Genomic DNA, 20977 nt, shown 5'->3' with positions numbered 1-20977 from the left:
ATTATTTTGCAAATTCTGGGCAGATTGGAACGAAATGTTTCGGCATTTAAGAGACACAGGTAAAATATGCCAATTATATAAACATAATTTTAACTTATGGTCCGTAATTGTGCATAAGAGCTAGGATATTGTAAGTTGAAAAAATGTGAACCACGTAGTCCATGGCTCTCCGACTCTGCACCGAGAACCACACTACAAATCTGTAAACTCCTGTGATTTAAAATGGAATCGCGAGGAGACAAAGGGCTACCTTCATATATTGTTCCTTCAAGTCGAGTCCTGCCGTCCTACATTTTTGCCGCAGGTTCGAGTGAATGCTCTCATCAAGCTTGGCACTCTGAAGGTGCATGCTGAGAAATTGGAGGAAGCACTCGAGGACTTCGAGCAGGCTGCCAACCTGGACCCAAGAAATGCTGACGTCTTTCTGCATAGGGGCCAGGTGTTGTTGCTTCTGGACAGGCTAGAGGACACGCTCAAGGCATGTTCGTGGTTTCTGGAAAATCGCTTGTTGCCAGTGTGATAGATCGCTTAGACAAGTGAGAACAAATGTCACCCGCCTTCGAGCAGCACGAAGCTACAAAGGAAGCCTGCCTGGTTTTCTTGTAAAGTTTCGCAGTTTGTCGTGGTCAGAGGGTTGAACCCGGGTACAACACATTTTCAAAGTATTGGCTCTACCACGCGTGCTGCCATTCTTGCTATTCTTGGGTGGATGTCATTTTTTCTCTCTATAGAACTTCCTCCACGTTGTGAAGTTGCTCAGAACTGATTTGCTAGATTATTTGGATGCAAATCCGTACCTGGCCAACACTATGAAATTTTCTGTAAAGTTTAATCTCCTGAACTGGTTTTACAATTTCATTAGTGTAATGTTTTATGAAAAATGAATTATTCTGATGGTGAAAGGATGCAAGAGGGGTAACTGCTCGGTGTGGGTACAGGTTGCTGTAGCAGGCGAAATCTGCAAAGTTTTCCAGCCATGTTGCTGGAAAAGTAGCATCTCTCAAAAAATGAAGCAATGCTTGTTGTCCCTTACTGTTCCTTGTTTTCTGCTGCTTGTGTGCTCTCTCTAAGGGCAAATTGTAGGGATCGGTGGATATCAAAACTTTCTAAAACGTATGAATACCTAGCTTCGAATCTCAAATAATGATATGCACATGCATTTATTAGTAAGTTTGGTTACTTTATCATGTTGGAACATCTAGATTACCTTGTCAGTGGTTAAAAATTTGTCTAATCGTAAGGTGTATACTAAAACATTGTGTATTTAACTCATGTTAACTTGTAAAATTGAGTAATTCCCACTAGCTGTCTGTTCTCACCAACCTGTACCTCATTACACAGCGTCAAATGGCCATAGACTCGGAGGCATTTGACCCTGTGCCAGCCATCACTGATCGCATTTGCTGTCAAGTACTAAGCTCAGGATTCGTGGTGGCGCTGCAGAAGTAACAAATGAGCAAAGCAAAAGTTGCGCTCACGTCCAACCAAAACGTAGTGGTGCTGTACTGCTTGCTACGACCGTTGCTTAGAAACGAACTGTAAGAACGGTGTCTTCTTTATTCTTACGTTTCATGCCACATGCTAGCAGGACTTCTGTAGCACAGCTTCTGTAACAAGCCCCTTCTGCTGTTTTCCTTCAATGTGAGACATCTGACCGGGTCACTGTTGTTGAAGTGCTGCATTGGAAACAATACGGTCCACCAGTGTAACACGAGGTTTACTACATTATACCCCAGGGAGAGAGTACCTTCAACTGCATGATCAAGCGTTTTCATTATGACTACATGTGCGCATGCGTAATGCATCCGTAATTGCATAGAATAGTTCTGGTTAGCATACCACGATGCGCGCAGGCATTGTAGTAACGCCTGCGAGATCTGTACCACAAGTCCCAGATGTCACTCGGGTACGTATTGCAGTAGCGGATCGGTCATCGCTCTATCCTGAAATGTTGTAACAGGCTTGCGGTGGCGAGCTGGCATATTTGCATAGTGAGATCGCACGGACATAACATTGTCGTTGAGGATTGGCCCATTGTACTTATACTCTTGGAAAGAGCATTCTTATTCAAGTTGGATTCTTTTGCGCAGTCAGCCCTGTCCCCTTCTGTTGCACTCTGAGCGATGAATTAGTGACAAAGTTAGGAGAGCTTTGCAAGACATGTCCCAGGGAGAAGTGGCAGGAGAAGACGGAGTAACAGTAGATTTAATCAAAGATGGAGGAGATATGCTTGAAAACCTTGCGGCCCTTTATATGCGATGCCTCAGAACTTCAGTATACCAGAGAGATGGAAGAATGCCATTATACTAATCCATAAGAAGTGGGACGTTAAAAAATTGAAGAATTATAGGCTTATTAGCTTCCTTTCAGTATTGTAACAGTCGAATCTCATTAATTCAAACACGCTTAATTTGAACTTCTGGCTTATTAGAACTGACGCCATGGTCCCGTTAAAGTTATATGTATTCCAATGGGTGAAAATGTCGCGATTCAAATGTGCAAGCACTTGTGACAGTTAATTTAAACATACTGTGCTCCGACAATGCTCTGAGCAGTGTTGCTCTGACCCCGCTACAGAGGAAAGCCTTAGGAAAAACCCCTCAATGCAGCCCGTAAAAAAAAAAAGAAAAGAAATGTGTGGTGGAAAATTTGCCCTTTCTCAAATGGCAAGGTTGGCGCTTCCGCGTCGTGCCGTGATGCCCCAGCCACACTATAGGCAAAATGCGCACCGCGGGAGGCATCAGTCCCGGGCCGATGTTTCATGGCTCGCCATGGCGGCATGCAGTGATGCCGCAACAGAAGGGAGCGCGCCAACATGATCACGACCAGCGGCAACAGCTTCATCATTTTGATAAGACATGACTCACATTAAGAACGCAGAACAAAAAAGATAAACACTACTTCGATCTGTCAGCAGACGAAGGCAAAAACATGCAAGCACGCAGAGTGAAGCGGCAGCGGAGGCCCAGTCTTGCCCGCAGCAACTCCGCTGCTTCAGTGGCATAAGGTGGCAGAGGTAATTAGTGCTATCCAGCAAGCTGGCGGAAAAGAAAATCAGCTTCCCTCCTGCCCTTCCTCGCAACTAAGTTTCCCTCGCCCTCCCTCTCAGCTCCCTCGTAACTCCTTCGTCTTCGACTGTCTATGCACGTGTGTGCCTCCGCACCGACTCCTTGAAGTTTGTTTTCTGCTGTTATTGGAAAGTGAGCGTTGGCAGTTTTGTGGTCCTCGCTCGCTGCATGCTTGCCCCAAATATTCCACAACTCGCACCATTTGTGCATCGTGCTGTGGTGCATGAATACTTCAAAAACAAGTCCTTCCTTTAATTCGAACAAATTTTCAGGCCCTTTCCAGTTCGAATTATCGAGATATGACTGTATGAAATAATTATCAAGATAATTTCCTATAGAATTAGGGCAACCCTTCAAAGTGGGCTGGCTTCAGGAAGGGATATTCTGCAGTGGATCACATCCACGTCATCAGTTAGGTAATTGAGAAATCTGTGGAGTGCAATCAACCTCACTCTCTATATGGCTTTCATAAATTATAGAAGGCATTTCATTCAGGTGAGATACCAGCCGTCATGAAGGCATTGCGTAATCAAGGAGTACAGAAGGCACACATGAATATATTCAGTAATATCTACAAAGGTTCTATAGCAACCTCTCTAGAAAGGGTACAGGCAACGAGTCACAATCTCCCCAATGCTATTTACAGCATGCTTAGAGGTATTCAAGCTATTAGACTGGAAAGGCTTAGGAGTGAGGATAAATGGCGAAGATCTCATCAGCCTACGGTTTGCAAACGACATTGTCCTGTTCAGCAACACTGGAAACAATTCACAATGAATGATTGAGGGCCTTAACCGCGAAAGTGTAAACGTGGGTTTGAATATGAATGTGCAGAAGACAAGGATAATGTTCAATGCCCTGACAAGGGAACAAGAATTCAGGATCGCCTAGTCAGCCTCTAGAGTCTGTACAGGAATATGTTTATCTAGGTCATTTACTCACAGGGGAGCCTGATCATGAGAAGGAAATTTACAGAAGAAAGAAAAAAATGGATTGACAATCTCCCCAGTTAAACCATTTTTGCTACCAATCTTTCGCATGGTAAATGAAAGGAATGTTGCTGTAGCGCTTTTTTCTTGCATAATTTGCTCACTGACACGCTCACCTTCTTTCCAACACGTACTCTTCAGCAGCTTCTCCCTGTTGCTGAAGATGCAATTCTCTGGTCGCTAGCATCATCAGTGTGTTGCTTGTCCGTGCAAGCTCTCACCTGCGTTCTAACTGTGTCTGGGTAAGGCCAGATCTCAATGTGCTCACTTGCCTGCGAGAAATTCAAAAGGGTGTTGTTCTGTGCCACTTGTTCATGCATGGGCCCGTGGCGTAATGGTTTCAATATCTGCCCTCTGTACTAGATGCCGTGTGTTCGAATCTTGCCCTTGGACAATTTTAATGCTGTTTATTTAATTATTTATAGAACTGTACTTTGTTTAAAGTGATGAGTCTGCAAAGTCACGAAGCCATTTGAAGCCACAAGGACTGCACTAACCCATGCTGGCCGAACCACCCCGCTTGCAGCTTCTGTAGACATAGTGCCAGAGTTCCCCCCAGTAATTATTGTACAAAAGTCTGTGCTCTGGCCTTTGGGCGGGTGTGTGTCATCACCTGGCAGCTTTCTGACAAAACATCGTGTCGGAGGCTCATTGGCCTACAAGTAGGTGGCAGTAAGCATACAGTAGTTTGCGGGGTTTTTTTTGGGGGGGGGGGGGGACACAAAACCGAAAGGACTGCACGGAATAGAGCAGAAGATTACCCTGGGCACCTATCCAAAGAATGCTGCACATTAAACATTTTCTGATAATGATGACGATGATAAAGTGTGCCCTTGCTGTCTGCAAACCTGTGCCCCTTGCTACTGAGAGGTTGGCTTTCCCGCAGAGCTTTACTTTCAGTGGCTGAGCGTGCATTACAGGCAACATTTCACCGATAATTTGATGTTATTAGACAGTTATACAGTCGCCGACCGTTTATTAGGACCTCACGGGGACTGCAGAAATGTCCGAATAAACAGGTGTCCGAAAAATCAGATCAAGCAAAAAAAACCCTTTATTTCCACGCACTTATTTGGGCTCGGCAGTAGGCTTGAAGAAATCGGGAATGCACCGTTGCACGCTGTTCCGTTTACGTGCAATCAGGTAAGCCTGAATCTCGGAGAGGATCGTACGGTCACTATAGGTGGCTGAAAGCAGTCACTGCTTGTACACGCTTCGCATACGATGGCAGCGTAGGACATGGTGCGTCATCTTCCGACTCGGAGTCATCGTCCGGCGGTGCAGCAGAAACCTGATGAATGATCTCGCTGTCATCGAGTTCTGCGCATGTCAGTACAGCAGTGTGAGCACCTGTGAAACTGTCAAATGAGATGGTGTCCGGAACCACTGCACAGGTCTCAGCAGAACACTTTCGGCATCATTAGGGAGCACATCGGAAGGTGACAAATCCTAGGCCTCCCGGCACCTGCTTGCCGGCGTTCCCCAGCGCAGTCTGTGCGGGCACTGTCGGCGCCATTAGACACTTGACGCAATGTTTCCGTATGCCGCATTGGATCATTGGCAGCACGTGGAGAGGAATGTACCAATATTTATTCCCTTTCTGTGCTACACGTTCAACTCACTTCAGCAATTTACTGGTTCTTGCTTGAGAAACAGACATGATGAATCTGTTTTGAGAACTGACACAGGCTGCTCAGGCCAAGTATTTGAGTGAAGTATGCCTTTTGGACTGTTTCGCTGCAGCTGGCAAGAAGCCGAAGCCACATTCATTTATTGTTCCCTAGTGGAGGTCAAAAGTCAAGTGAATACGTGTGAGGCTTATGGTGTCTTCTTTATGAGGCGGGTATGCGAGGTCCTCTTTCATGTACTGACGAAGCGAATGGTTTTCAGTTTGTATAATTAAACAACGCAGGATTGAGACATGGTGAGGCAGAACATTTGAATTTTCCATTTTAAGGCAGCTTAAGCTGCGCTGTAGTGCCTCGAGTATGCTATAGGTATTGTAATTAGCACTGTGAAGAGTTACTTCATGGTTTCAATTCTAAGTTGTAGTGAACTGCTGGGTTTCGCGAACAATGCACGCCTTGCCATAACAACAGTCGGTCGCTTCCGTTGCGGAAGGCATGGGCGATATCGTTGATAAAAGCTAGCGAAGGCCACTATGACACATTTCATCGCTTGCAGTTGATTGGTTCTCGATCTTAACCACGAAATTTTCTTTCATGTGATTGCTGTTATGGTATTCGTGAAGTATATATATATATTATACATGATGTACCGTTGTGTTAACAGCCAATGCATTTCTGGGTGCCTGTTTCAGAGAATGGTGCAAGTAGTACCAAACCTTTTCACACAAAATGCGTGCCTAACTCTTCCTTTTAGGCCTTATTACAGTTGCCACATTTGACTAAAACAACTCACCAGAGTAACAAGAATTATGATGAAAGCTTTGCTGGGCAGTGTCGTTCTAACACGGATTTATAATTTTGACACCAAATATCAAGGTTTTTTTTCCATATAAAATGTAATGTCTCTCATAGTTAAGTGCTAAGAGAATGCTAAATGCTTAAACAAGCGTCATACATAACTTCGCATCTTGAACTTGCAGACATTCTTTTTAAGCAAAATTTAGTGACAGACACGGCGCATACATGTATTGCAAGACCAGTAGACCCCTTCAGCGCTACATAGCTTGCGATATCCAAGTTGCAAATTTTCATGACTCACGCGGTTTTGAAGAAGAAACTGCGGTTCAGGCATGTCAGCAGAAATAACACTAAATACTCTTCTGTAAGTACGGCTCGAGCCACCAATCCACATGCGCAGTAATGACCCGCTGTATTATAGCATATGCAATGGTATAGCATACGCTAAACTAAAACTGTCTATTCAACAGGGCAACCATCAAAAGCAATAACCCGATGATTGCAGAGGAGGTAGCTGTTCTAGCAGTGATCCATCATGCCTCACAAATCGTATCCTAACAGACTCCCAAACCACGTTGAAGAACTGCATCAAGGGTAGAATCGCGCCATTAGCAACTAAGTTTTCGATACCTCGAATGCACAAGCTGACATCAAGCATCTGGTTTGGGTACCAGGGCATCAGGGTATAGTGGGGAATAAGTGTGTACATGCGGCTGCCCGAGCTTTTCTCCCCTAGAATCTCCACTGCCCTTCCCATGTCCCCATGTGCACGAACTTGCTAATAGCATACGTGGACATCCTTCAGCGTCGTAGGCTGGAGCAACAAGTCTACCCCCCCCCCCAAGCAAAGCCATGCGATAGATCCAGGATCTTGCAACAAGGAATGTAGGTTTTTGTTGGGAGGAGGCAGACCTTTACCACATGGCATGGGTCTGCCAAAAGAATAGAATGCTAGATACCATAAATCAGCCAACAACTTGAGGGGTGGGAGGCAGCTCCACTCAGACCTCGAGAGCCAACAAGTGTTCATTGAGAGAGCACGGGTGGCAGCCTTCGCCAATGGAGTCCCAGTTTTTTTGAAAACTTGGACCCTCCTTTTAAAAAGACTTCCAACTGAAACTGACATATTTTTTTTTTTTTAAAAAGAGTCAGTAATGATTTTCATCATCAAATTCCTGATTGAACTGAAAAAGAAAGCAGTGGTACGCACAAAACCTTTTTTCAAAGTTGTTAGAACAAAGATGCAGGTTGCGTGCTCTTTTTGCGAACTGCCTTTGCAATTGCACTTTCTGGGTTCGGTGGCTGCAGGACATGGAGGAGAGTGTGACCCTCCGACCGGACTTCCCATCAGCAGCGGCTCAGCGCTGTTATGTGCTGTACAGGTGCGGAGTAGCTACCAACAGTCTCGACAAGCAGATACAGGCGTTCCAGCAATTCGAAGACATCCAGGAGACGTTCCCCAACTGTCCCGAATGTTACTTCCTTCACGCTCAGGTGGGGGGGCTCTCCTTGTCTCTGTGCTTGCCTCCTTACTCTGGCCTCGCCATTTTAGTAACAGCAACCACGTGGAATGTATTTACTATTGTGTTTTCGGTGCTCTGTCGTCTGCTTCCAGTGCCTTCTCATCTGTTGTGAGCCCACCATCATCTCTTGATGTACATCTGTTTCATGTACATGGTACATCTGTTTTATGCATAACTGCAGTGTTATTGCCAAAATTCTTGCCGAGCTTCAGCGCGTGGAACATGCTTGACATGCTTTTGGTGCAGCAGCATCGGCTGTCGAAGCATCTGTTTTGTGCCGCACCGTAACCCTAGGCGCTGTCATGGCTGAAGTTTGTGTAAGGCCGCACCGGCCCCAAGTTGTAACCATGCAGGACAAATTCTCGACCAGAATTTTGTAGCATCATCAGCGCACGATGCAAAACAGATGCCGAGTTATACCAGTTTGAAAATGTGTTGAGAAAATGTGCCCTGCGGTTGCCACATTAACTGTGCTGGCAAAGCTAGTCTAGAGGCTCCTTAACCCTTTGAGGGGCAATTATATTTGCCAATTGCATCCCCTCAGCGTTGAATCTCTTATAGCAGATTTAAAATCATCAGGCTGACTTATTCGAAAAAAAATATATTACCGCAAACTTTTTTGAGTGACCATAAAGTGACAAAAAAACACATTCTCCATAGGTAGACATGCATTATTCATTTATAAATACAGATAGGCTTCCATATATACTTTTATACTAAAGCAGTAGGTACTACACTGAAACAGCTATTCCGATTTGGCACTTGGGTAGTAGTCTGCATTGGAGGAATCTGCGCTCGACTCGCTTGCACCAGAGCAAACGACACGCTGTCTCATTGTACATCGTAATAGTGTAATAGCGTTTGATCATAACACTGTAATCAAACCGTATATGTGAGCGCACACAAGAAAACTCTATGGTTGTGTCTGTCAGAAAAACCAAACAAATCAGAAACTTGCAGTAATTCTTCGTTGCGTCGCCAAAAGAGGCAATCAGTTCCCTCGAGCCGAGTCTCGAGAAAAACGCAGGCATGGCAGCATCGTTTGTATATGTTACCAGCACCCACCTGTGAACAGGTCTAATCGCACACCTATGATCAACAGACAAGCGCACGTATAGCGATGACCCTTTGACAGATTAGAGACTAGATAGACATCAGTTTTTCGGTGTGCAACGAACGGAAGCAGCCCATGAGACAAAACCAAAACTAACCACCGCATGCACAGACGCGCGAGCGGTTGCTGAAGCACCAGCATGAAGAAGTTGTGGAATGAAAACCAAGAGATTACGGAGCAAAAAAGAAAATTCCTTGTAACCACACAGGGCGGGAGCACTTGCTGGGCAACAAAGAGATGAAAAAATTGGCTGGTTTTCCAAACACACAGACGGCGCCATAAATATACAGCGTCGACCATTTGGGACTTGTTCGCCGCGCAGTATATCTGCAGCGTTGACACCCAAAGAGTTAATGTGCCATACTTTACTGCTCATTTGCCTCCTATACATAGTGTTTGCAGCTGTCACTGTTTTGTAATGTTTATGGTAATAGAACCTCTGAAAAATTTCACATTAGGGGTATGCGAATAGTGATTTTTTAGACTGAATTAAATACAAATTGAATAATGCCAGAAGCAAATCAAATTGAATAATGAGTAGCCATTATCATAATTAATATAAAATGAAGTCGACAACCCAATATTGTTGAATTTAGCAAGTTTCTGTGATTGCCATACTTACTCGTTTCTAACACGCCCTGATTGTTACCCGCACCCGTTTGCCATGACTGAAAGAAAGGGAAGTCCTTTACAGTATTGCGCACCTCATTCTTTCATACAGAAATACAACTTTCTTTCATTTGGAAAAACAAAGATTTACTCCCAATACACTTAAGTTGCGATAAATAGAAAAAGTCACAGTTTCGCCCGAAAGGTGAAGCACTGATTGCGGTAGCAAATTAGTAGACAGCTATATGAAAGGTAAGCAGTGTATTATGAGCCGTACAAACTTTTAAACATTAACTTACTAACTAAATTAACAAGCATGATGTCACGCGTGAACAGGCAAACATGAACACGTCTCGGTGACCTTGGAAACTCTTATCAAAACGCTGGAAGGAGGAAGTGGTGTAGCAAAAGCGAGCTAATTGATCTTTGTGCAGCCTCTCACTTCAACGCAAACTAAGCGACGAAAAGGCAGCGCGGTGCATCTAGATGCATAGACTCTGTCTCCATCGCAGATCGATTTCAACATAGGGAGTCGCGCCATACGCAGCAGCTACCAGGGTAGAATGGCTGTTCTGTTTGCGCCAGTCCCGCATACAAGTTTCAGGCACTCCGAATGCCCGTAATATGGCCCAATTTTCGTCTGTCTCCACACACATGATCGATCACTTTCCTTTTAATTGCGGCAGTCTCTTTGTTGTCGGTGCTTCCGTGCTGACGGAGCAAACGCAGAAAAACAGGAAGACTGTTGATGGGCTAACCTAAGCACACATACTACAGCTCATGTAGTAAGCTTGTACGAGGCGGCCATATTGAAATGCCGATGGTGATATGGCAACGCAGATTTAGGGTCGTACTTGATTCTAAAGCGTTAGATTCGAGTGAATACGGTAAGTAGTATGTTATTAGCGTTTATTAAAAGCACAAGTGGAACATTAGGTGCAGACAAGTAGTTTCTTTGGAAGTGCGGGGCTCTTAGAGAGTGCAAATGATTGCTGTGCAGCTTATAAAGTATGGCCACCTAAGTGATGCAGCCTGCTCCGCTATGGAAGTTCTCATATTTTATGTCTATACTGTGTCCAAGGGGTGCAAATTTACCATATTTTTGCTCCAACTTTGTTTATTTGGGCAGAGTTGACCTGTTGAAATATAGTATTCAAAATTTATCTGCATTTACGAATAGTGACTATTCATTTGGAAGACCGAATTCAATATGGCACTGTTCGATTCGTTATTCAATAGTTTAAAATATTTGCGCACCTCTATTGTACACGTGTGTTCACACATCATACCATGAAGGCTAAGAAGCGCAAGCGCTGCATAAGTTCACTGCCTTTGCACGAATAGTAATGCATTCATGAATATTTCTCCTGAGCATTAATTCCGTCTGCTGAAAATTTACATTTTACGCATTTCTTGCATCTTCAATGTCACCAAAAACATACTGTATTTGCCTGAATCTAACGTACACCTTGTTCCGAAAAATGTAAAAGAAATTGCCGGCACATTATGGCAACAGAGTGCGTTTTTTGCAAAGGTTGCTGTTTGTTCATTTTGTGCTCTACTGCAATCTACAACGGTATTCTCGTCCAGTAACTTTCGGAGGTACAGTTGACTCTTGTTACAACGGGCCCTGATAATCCGGCAAAAAAGGTCCGTTTTATCCGAAGTCCGTAATATTTGAGACACCTCACTTCTGAAACTTTCGTCATTATGTCTAGCAACTGTATTGCACGCTGTATTTACAGATCCTTTCAGAGAAAAAGGAGTTTGAGAAAGCCGAAGAGAACTTTATGAAGGCCGCAGAGGCAGATCCCTCAGACCCAAACGTTCCTGTACACCTCGGGTAAGTACGTCCATCAGCTGAAGCTTGGCCAGGCATTGAAAATCGTTGGGACAGAACAGTGCAACATTTCTGGAGATGCTGTCTTGACGAATTAACAGGGTTATTATCTTGGAATAATGTTGCTGTGTATTGTGCGGTGGCCCGTGCAGGGTGCTGTAGTTCACCACAATTACAGAATCTTCGTGCACCTGCAGCATGTGGCACCTTCTTTCTGAGAAAAATGGGTCCGAAAATAGCCCGCATGCTACGATCGGATACAATATTAAAACCGCGTTGGCTCCGTTAGCAGCAGCCGAGTGTCAGAGAGGTCTGACGCACAGTCATCACCACCGCGAAACGGCAACGAAGCATGCTTTCTTTTGCAAAGGTTGCTGTTCGTTTTGTGCTTGACTGCCGTCTAGAGTGGTATTCTCGGACAGTAACTTTTGGAGCTGCTATCACTTTCGCGAGATTTCGTGCGTCTTGGCACCGAATGCGTCGGCATAATTGGCCGCCGCCATTTCTGGCACCGTGCCAAGCTCGCTATCTGTGCCATAGTATCGGGAGTGCTGCCGTCCGCATACTTTGACAAGTCCGATGCAGGGTCTCGCAAAAGTGATAGCAGTATCTAAACTGAAAATATTCGAGGATACGGCCCTGTATTCTTCATATCTGTGGCCGACGAAGCACGAACGGCCAAAGGGCAATGACAGTGCACCGGTTTCATTATGAAAGCTCACTAGAAAGAAAGAAAAAAAAATGTTGTTTGAAAGTAAATTATGCTCGTGAAGTTTTTTCTGTTCATGAATGTGGGGGGCAGGCTGTATTTTTCGTTTGTGAATTGGCGGCGTATTACATTCAAATGCTCTTTCATTTTCGTACATTAAGCCCACGAAAATAGGTTGTCTGTTAGATTCAAGGGTGCGTTAGAATTGAGTAGATAAGGTATTTATCTTTGCTTAGGTGTGCAATCAAAGCCCCTTCTAACAGTATTCGAGCCCCAAGAAAATCCCATTGTTATTACCAATCATTGTTATAACTGAGTTGCATGAAAAAAAAGCAAAGGGGAAAACATCCATGCAGTTTAATTAGAAAGACGTGCAGTTGAACCCTTCTGTAGCATTACTTTTAACAATATCCGGATGCAACAATGAGCAGCTGCCCCACCACAAATGTTTGTGTGTTCTATGGCAAAAATAAACCGCTTACTAGAATGCTCCTATGCCGCGTTGGCGTGCAGCGTTGGCGTAGAGGTAGAACACCCGCCTCGCGTGCAAGAGGTCCGTGGTTCGAATCCCGGTGCCGGCAATTTTCCACCGGATAAAAAAAAAAAAAATCCGCGTGTTGATAAAATTGCACAAACAGGCCTGGAGTGTGGCCTGATCCTGGTGACCAGAACCGGTAACGCACTCCCTCACCAGAGCAGGATTGGCCACCCTGGTGCAGTACTTGGCCACAACCTCCTATATGAACACAACAATCAAACCCAGGCCCTCAGTCCCCAGCAGCTGCGAAGCAACTGACCACGGCGGCGGTCAGACCTGCGACGCAGCAGAGGGTGCTAAGAATCACTGGCTCCGGACAGGCCGCCATTGGAATATGAACCTGGCCACGTTTAACCCTAGAACGTTATCTAGTGAGGCGAGTCTAGCAGTGCTATTGGAGGAATTAGAGGGCAGTAAATGGGATATAATAGGGCTCAGTGAAGTTAGGAGGCCAAAAGAAGCATATACAGTGCTAAAAAGCGGGCACGTCCTGTGCTACCGGGGCTTAGCGGAGAAAAGAGAACTAGGTGTCGGATTCCTGATTAATAAGAATATAGCTGGTAACATACAGGAATTCTGTAGCATTAACGAGAAGGTGGCAGGTCTTGTTGTGAAACTTAATAAGAGGTACAAAATGAAGATCGTACAGGTCTATGCCCCTACATCCAGTCATGATGACCAGGAAGTCGAAAGCTTCTATGAAGACGTGGAATCGGCGATGGGTAGAGTGAAAACTAAATACACTATACTAATGGGAGACTTTAATGCCAAGGTAGGCAAGAAGCAGACTGGAGACAAGGCAGTGGGGGAATATGGCATAGGCACTAGGAATAGCAGGGGAGAGTTATTAGTAGAGTTTGCGGAACAGAATAATATGGGGATAATGAATACCTTCTTCCGCAAGCGGGATAGCCGAAAGTGGACGTGGAGGAGCCCGAACGGCGAGACTAGAAATGAAATAGACTTCATACTCTGCGCTAACCCTGGCATCATACAAGATGTGGACGTGCTCGGCAAGGTGCGCTGCAGTGACCACAGGATGGTAAGAACTCGAATTAGCCTAGACCTGAGGAGCGAACGGAAGAAACTGGTACATAAGAAGCCGATTAATGAGTTAGCGGTAAGAGCGAAAATAGAGGAATTCCAGATCAAGCTACAGAACAGGTATTCGGCTTTAACTCAGGAAGAGGACCTTAGTGTTGAAGCAATGAACGACAATCTTATGGGCATCATTAAGGAGTGTGCAATGGAAGTTGGTGGTAACTCCGTTAGGCAGGATACCAGCAAACTATCGCAGGAGACGAAAGATCTGATCAAGAAACGCCAATGTATGAAAGCATCTAACCCTACAGCTAGAATAGAACTGGCAGAACTTTCGATCAACAAGCGTAAGACAGCTGACATAAGGAAGTATAATATGGATAGAATTGAACATGCTCTCAAGAACGGAGGAAGCCTAAAAACAGTGAAGAAGAAACTAGGAATTGGCAAGAATCAGATGTATACGTTAAGAGACAAAGCCGGCAATATCATTACTAATATGGATGAGATAGTTCAAGTGGCTGAGGAGTTCTATAGAGATTTATACAGTACCAGTGGCTCCCACGACGATAATGGAAGAGAAAATAGTCTAGAGGAATTCGAAATCTCAAAGGTAACGCCGGAAGAAGTAAAGAAAGCCTTGGGAGATATGCAAAGGGGGAAGGCAGCTGGGGAGGATCAGGTAACAGCAGATTTGTTGAAGGATGGTGGACAGATTGTTCTAGAGAAACTGGCCACCCTGTATATGCAATGCCTCATGACCTCGAGTGTACCGGAATCTTGGAAGAACGCTAACATAATCCTAATCCATAAGAAAGGGGACGCCAAAGACTTGAAAAATTATAGACCGATTAGCTTACTGTCCATTGCGTACAAACTATTCACTAAGGTAATCGCAAATAGAATCAGGAGCACCTTAGACTTCTGTCAAGCAAAGGACCAGGCAGGATTCCGTAAAGGCTTCTCAACAATAGATCATATTCACACTGTCAATCAGGTGATAGAGAAATGTGCGGAATATAACCAACCCTTATATATAGCTTTCATTGATTACGAGAAAGCGTTTGATTCTGTCGAAACCTCAGCAGTCATGGAGGCATTACAGAATCAGGGTGTAGACAAGCCGTATGTAAAAATACTGAAAGATATCTATAGCGGCTCCACAGCCAGCATAGTCCTCCATAAAGCAAGCAACAAAATCCCAATAAAGAAAGGCGTCAGGCAGGGAGATACGATATCTCCAATGCTATTCACAGCGTGTTTACAGGAGGTATTCAGAGACCTGGATTGGGAAGAATTGGGGATAAAAGTTAATGGAGAATACCTTAGTAACTTGCGATTCGCTGATGATATTGCCTTTCTTAGTAACTCAGGGGACCAATTGCAATGCATGCTCACTGACCTGGAGAGGCAAAGCAGAAGAGTGGGTCTAAAAATTAATCTGCAGAAAACTAAAGTAATGCTTAACAGTCTCGGAAGAGAACATCAATTTACAATAGGCAGCGAGGCACTGGAAGTCGTAAGGGAATACGTCTACTTAGGGCAGGTAGTGACGGCGGATCCGGATCATGAGACGGAAATAATCAGAAGAATAAGAATGGGCTGGGGTGCATTTGGCAGGCATTCTCAGATCATGAACAGCAGGTTGCCATTATCCCTCAAGAGAAAAGTATATAATAGCTGTGTCTTACCAGTACTCACCTACGGGGCAGAAACCTGGAGGCTTACGAAAAGGGTTCTACTCAAATTGAGAACGACGCAACGAGCTATGGAAAGAAGAATGATAGGTGTAACGTTAAGGGATAAGAAAAGAGCAGATTGGGTGAGGCAACAAACGCGAGTTAATGACATCTTAGTTGAAATCAAGAAAAAGAAATGGGCATGGGCAGGACATGTAATGAGGAGGGAAGATAACCGATGGTCATTAAGGGTTACGGACTGGATCCCAAGGGAAGGGAAGCGTAGCAGGGGGCGGCAGAAAGTTAGTGGGCGGATGAGATTAAGAAGTTTGCAGGCACGGCATGGCCACAATTAGTACATGACCGGGGTTGTTGGAGAAGTATGGGAGAGGCCTTTGCCCTGCAGTGGGCGTAACCAGGCTGATGATGATGATGATGATGATGATGCCGCTTTATTGGTTATAACAATTAAACCTGCCTACTGGGTGTGTGCTGAAAGAAAGAAGGCAGCAAAATGCTTGAAAAAAAAAGGAAATTCAAGCTGCCACGCACATGCATAAAACATAGTATAACAAGTACAAAAGCTGGTACACAGTGCATCAGCTGCTCATTGTTATATCCAATATATTGTTAAAACCAGTAGTGTTACAAGTGGGTTCAACTGTAGCATAAGATGTTTGTTACAAATAGTAGCAGAGTATAGCTTTTCATTATATTTCAGCATACTACAGCTGCAGTGGAAGCAAGATTTTGAGAAGGCAGCCGAATTCATGAACAAGGCAATCAAAATGGATGACAAATGTCAATTTGCCTACGAGACCCTCGGTTCCGTTCAAGTCCAGAGGTGAGTGTGTGTCGTTTGCTGACCAAGTGTGCAGAATTGGTTGAAGCCCGTAGATCATCGGCCAGACTGTTTCTGCCGAAAGTTACTTATGTATCAGGGGATCATTTTCTTTTAAATTCAAAGCAGGCTTGTTAGAAATAATCTGTGGCAGATTGCATAATTCTGTAACGTTATCTGGACTACTTAAGAGAAAGGCCTTACTGTGCTGTTAGATAATTATGCCTCGCTAACATTCTGGTTACTCACTTCAGGGCACATGCCCCATTTGTGAAATTAAAACGTAGCACTGAGGATAGTCAGATCCTTATAACAGAAGTCGTGTACTTAACACCAGTTTCTGTGGCAAAACACATTGATGTACTGGTTAACACCTATCAAAGTATAGGTGTGCAAATACTGAAAGTAGCTTTCGAATAGAATGCATCAGAAAATACAGTGCAAACAAGCGCTTGCAAATTTTGTGCAATAGAACCAGCAGCCGGCATCTGCCCAGAAGTTTACTACTACTAATAAAATAATAAAAGTTTCATAAAAATAAAAGTTTTAATAGAAGTGTTGTCAGCTGTCAGTTTACCTGGTCATGGACATGTACAAAATGGTTGACTCTAATTTAAGTAAACACTAATGTAATACGCCAGTACTGATTACTGCTCAGTTCTTATACAGGTACTTGCAAAATGTTTTATCAACAAAACGTCCACTCAGTGCTCCAAGTCAAGTGGCTTTTTCTCTCTATCGCAATAACAAACCATACTGGTTCATAACTCGGGCTTCTCTGTATGGTCTGTTAGTGAAGCGCATCACTGTCGAGACATGGAAGGAAAATGTATTTATAAAAAAATATGTTGGGCTACATTTTGAAATGTCGCACTCACTGTTACAGAATGCATGTCTTTGTGATTGCTATCACTAATTAAAACTCTGCAGGCACTATAACCAAAATTTGCACGCACTAGACAGTTTCAGTGTCGGCGTAATCTGCCTCAAAAATCCAGCTTAAGACGTTGCTTAAGACAGTTGCAGTACGGTGCTCATGTTGGTTTATTCTGTTTCATTGTGGTTTCGAAGTGCACTGCGATATTTCATATTCCATTATTGCACCCAAATTCAGATTGGCCTGTGCCAAACTGCTTCAAAATGAAATTTTGTCTGCTCCAAATTACTCCAAAATAAAATTTAGTCTGCTCCAGGCCGCTCCAAAAGGCAATTTTACTTGCTCCAAAAATTTCTCCAAAATGACTTTGGGCAGTCTCACCCCTGCAGTCTGTGCTGACGATGAAGTGCAACCAATGCCTTCCCACCAGGTTCTATTTCTTCTGCTATCAGCCAAAAGTTATGAAAACGAGGGCTACGGCAAGTTTTCACAAAGTCCCTATGTCCCTGTGTCGCCAAGAAGCATTGCCTCCACAAGCGTAGCCGACTTGGAGTAGAATCTTGATATAATTATTTTTTCTTCATTCCGCAGCCCATGCAAATGCATTTGCACACTGGTCTCGTATCATTTTCACGCCCTTTGTGTACGTTCAAAGCTGTTGTCAAATGACCATTGAAGCTACAAGAACATATTGATTCATGTCCAGAATAGGATGCCACGACAAAACTGCGATGGTGGAAAGCATGAGATAAGGCGCTGAAGGTTGAACGCCAGCAGCAGTTGCACAAGAAGAACCTTTCTGGGTAATCAAGTTCGCTCGTGAATTGCAACATCCGGAATACCTCCGTTAGTTCTATATTCATGGAGGCATCTGTGATTTGTACGTAGTTTCACTCAATTACTCGGGCTTTCTACAGCACTGCCAATAACTAAACAAGAATAAAGACACAAAGAAAGAAATAATGGCAACAGAAATTTCTAATACTATGATGGCATGCTTACTTGCAAGGTCACAAAGATAGTGGCTACAAACAAAGTAAATACTTGCCGTTCAATCTGTCAGCCGCTTTCTCTCCTTCATTGGCAAGGTGGCTCCCCAGCTTTCCGAGTGCTGACATGCATCAACTTGTTACCAGACCACAACTTTGGTCACCGACATCCAAAGAAGGTGTACCAATTAGGCCCAATGGCTGCCATTGCACGTGAGGGTAATTCGCCATTGGCCAGCGTGGTGCCATGTGGCACGTTGTCATGGGAAGCTTGCCATTGTTGTGCTTGTGCTAACGGCTCATCAGTGATCGGGTCTCGGTTCAGCATGCAAGTTAGCTCGATTGTCATTGTGGTGTCGTTCAGGTCCGCGACTGTTCCTGCCATTGATCTTTTTTTTCACTTATTTCCTGTGTGACGGAACAAAGTAAGCTCATGCGCAGACAGAAAGCTCTGAACTAGTTCCCATTGGCACGAAACAGCCTCAACTTCTGGCATTCAGCAGTCAGTGTCACAATGCACCTTCAATTAAGCAATCAATTTTTATTATTTCATTCATTCGCTTCATTGTGAAGGTGCTGCGACTTGCATTGGGCTTGTGGGAATGCGGAACACCATTGACTGTTACGAAATTTTACGTGGATCTGTACCAAAATCCTGTAAATTTTGTCTCGAAATTAGTTACGTTGGACTGCCCGTCCATTTGAGCATTTTTCCGACTCCTCCATATCGGAGGAATTGATCGCCGAGGGATCTCGATAAAACCTGCGTGCGTTCTCTTTGTACATGCCCCCAAACTTACCAGCCATCACTCTTTCCACATGCTTGACCGTTTTAATTGTTCTCTCTCTGTTGCATATGAGCTGTTTTGATTGGTCTGATAGACCCGAATGAAAACTATGTCGACACTAGACCACGAGTCTTTCACCAAATTTACCGCATATTCAAAAAGCTAAATAGAGTAGATATTCAATTCACAGACTGGAGTGTTCAATTGTTCACTGTTCATTGTCCAAAAGAATTTTTTCTTTCTTTTGTGAAAGAACTTGGGTGTGTAGTTTAGGTACAGTAAGCCAGTTTGTTGTGCTATTGTCTTAAACTCTCTAATGAACTCCTTGTTGCTTCTTGCATGTGCTACTATATCTCTGAAACTCTGCACTGGGTTGCTCATTTCTGAGTATAATTTTGCTTGGACATTGGTCACTGACTTGTCGTAATGTCTAAATAACCACGCTGTTGCATGACCGCAGGGGATTCCTGAAGGAAGGCCTGGAGATGTTCGATAAGGCCATCATGCTGGCCCAGACCGAAGCTGAGTTGGCCCACCTACTGTCATTGCGAGACGCTGCCGCCGCCCAGGGACGGGTGGCCAGCCGTCTGGGGATGGCTGTCACCCCTGGCTTCAGCTAGGACTGTTTAGCCCATAAAATGGGGGCGCGGTTGTTTTCTTCCTTTCTTTTTCTTTTTTGCGAAGAACCAGATTGCAGACCATTTGCCGTCATCCCCTCTCCGATCTGCCCCCACAGAGCGTACGCAGAACTTCGGGAACACGTTTGTTCCTCACGTTTTCGTATCACGGAGTGGGTGGAAGGGGGCAGCTCGAGTCAGAAGGGTGAAGGTAGCATGTCGTCTGGCTCCTGTCGCAAAGCATTGTTCTGTGCAGGGAAAGCCAAGCAGCGCTCTCGGGGTTGAGCACACTACTCTTAAAAAAACGGTGGCATGTGTTCCATTTATTTGTCTGGGGCCTGCATACAACTTGCGTAGCTAGGGACCAGCAATTGTTTTCAGGGAGCTAGGCCTTAGATGCGCCTCAGCTATGCCAGTTAGGATATTAAAGCAAAAGAAAAAAAACGAAGTGAAAAAGTTCGCAGCCTTCTGCTAGAAGCGTGAAAGAGGCGTACGTGTAGTCGGAGTCACGTCTCATGTTACAGAGCCACCGACTGAGTGTTCCAGAGAACAGTTGTTCCTCAAAATTTGGATTTCTCAACAGGGATGTAGTATGCGAGGAAAGGCATGGTCAGAAGACAGAGAAGCGTCTGGAAAAAGGAACAGAACGATGGGGCTGTCTGCATTGTCTGTGCCTTCTTTTTTCTTTTGTCTTCTGCGCACTTAAAAAGAGTCAGCGTTGTTTGGTGAGTGCAATTTTCGTGGGTGGTGCGTGCTGTATTATTACCAGAGTTGTTTGTTCCTCCACATGCTATTTTGGTGCCAGGTGTTTACCTGAACAAGACTAGTACAAGCCAGTACAGCAGTTGAAGAGAATCGCTGCACCAGTCTGAACATCCAAGTCGGCGGTGTTATTGCCCTCGCGAACAAGTTGTCGTTGCTGAAAACAAAATTTCTTTCAACTCTTGAAGTGTCTCCACCTCCTTTGGTCTCTTGCTCCCTTTCACAACATTCTCTCGTTTTATAGTAGCACGAAATTTTTTGATTTTTTTTTTCAATTAAATATTGTGTAACATCTTCTAGTCTGTGCAGCGGAATAAACCAATTTTGTTTTTTGCTCTCAAATGTTGTCACTTCTTTTGTCGCAGGTGTGATGTTGTGTCGTGAAGTTCATAAGTTTTTCTAAAGTCTGTGTAGGGGGGGGGGAATGTAAATATCTAGAATATAAATGAAATAGTTGTCGCTATTCGATTTGAGAATTCATCATTCAAATTGTGGAATATTTTTTTCTGTTCAAGTATAAAAGGTAACAACACTTATTGAAATCTAGGGAGAAATAAGTATGCTAGC

At 44.2% G+C, this 20977-nt stretch overlaps 1 protein-coding gene across 1 annotated transcript in view; it reads left to right on the top strand.

Moving 5' to 3' along the window:
- Tom70 (translocase of outer membrane 70) overlaps positions 1-20752 on the top strand; it is a 28544-nt gene extending 7792 nt beyond the window's left edge. Inside the window, exons 7-11 of the mRNA XM_050177592.2 lie at positions 305-478; positions 7792-7977; positions 11475-11572; positions 16258-16380; positions 19492-20752. Of these exons, the coding sequence (XP_050033549.1) occupies positions 305-478; positions 7792-7977; positions 11475-11572; positions 16258-16380; positions 19492-19651 (741 nt within the window). The 3' untranslated portion in view covers positions 19652-20752. The remainder of the gene's footprint in view (positions 1-304; positions 479-7791; positions 7978-11474; positions 11573-16257; positions 16381-19491) is intronic.
- Positions 20753-20977: the final 225 nt, after the last annotated feature.

The sequence above is a fragment of the Dermacentor andersoni genome, chromosome 5 (genome assembly GCF_023375885.2).
Source record: "Dermacentor andersoni chromosome 5, qqDerAnde1_hic_scaffold, whole genome shotgun sequence".
Lineage (NCBI taxonomy): Eukaryota > Metazoa > Arthropoda > Arachnida > Ixodida > Ixodidae > Dermacentor > Dermacentor andersoni.
The sequence above is the reverse complement of the archived record's forward strand: the minus strand, read 5'-3'. Positions and strand labels throughout refer to the sequence as shown.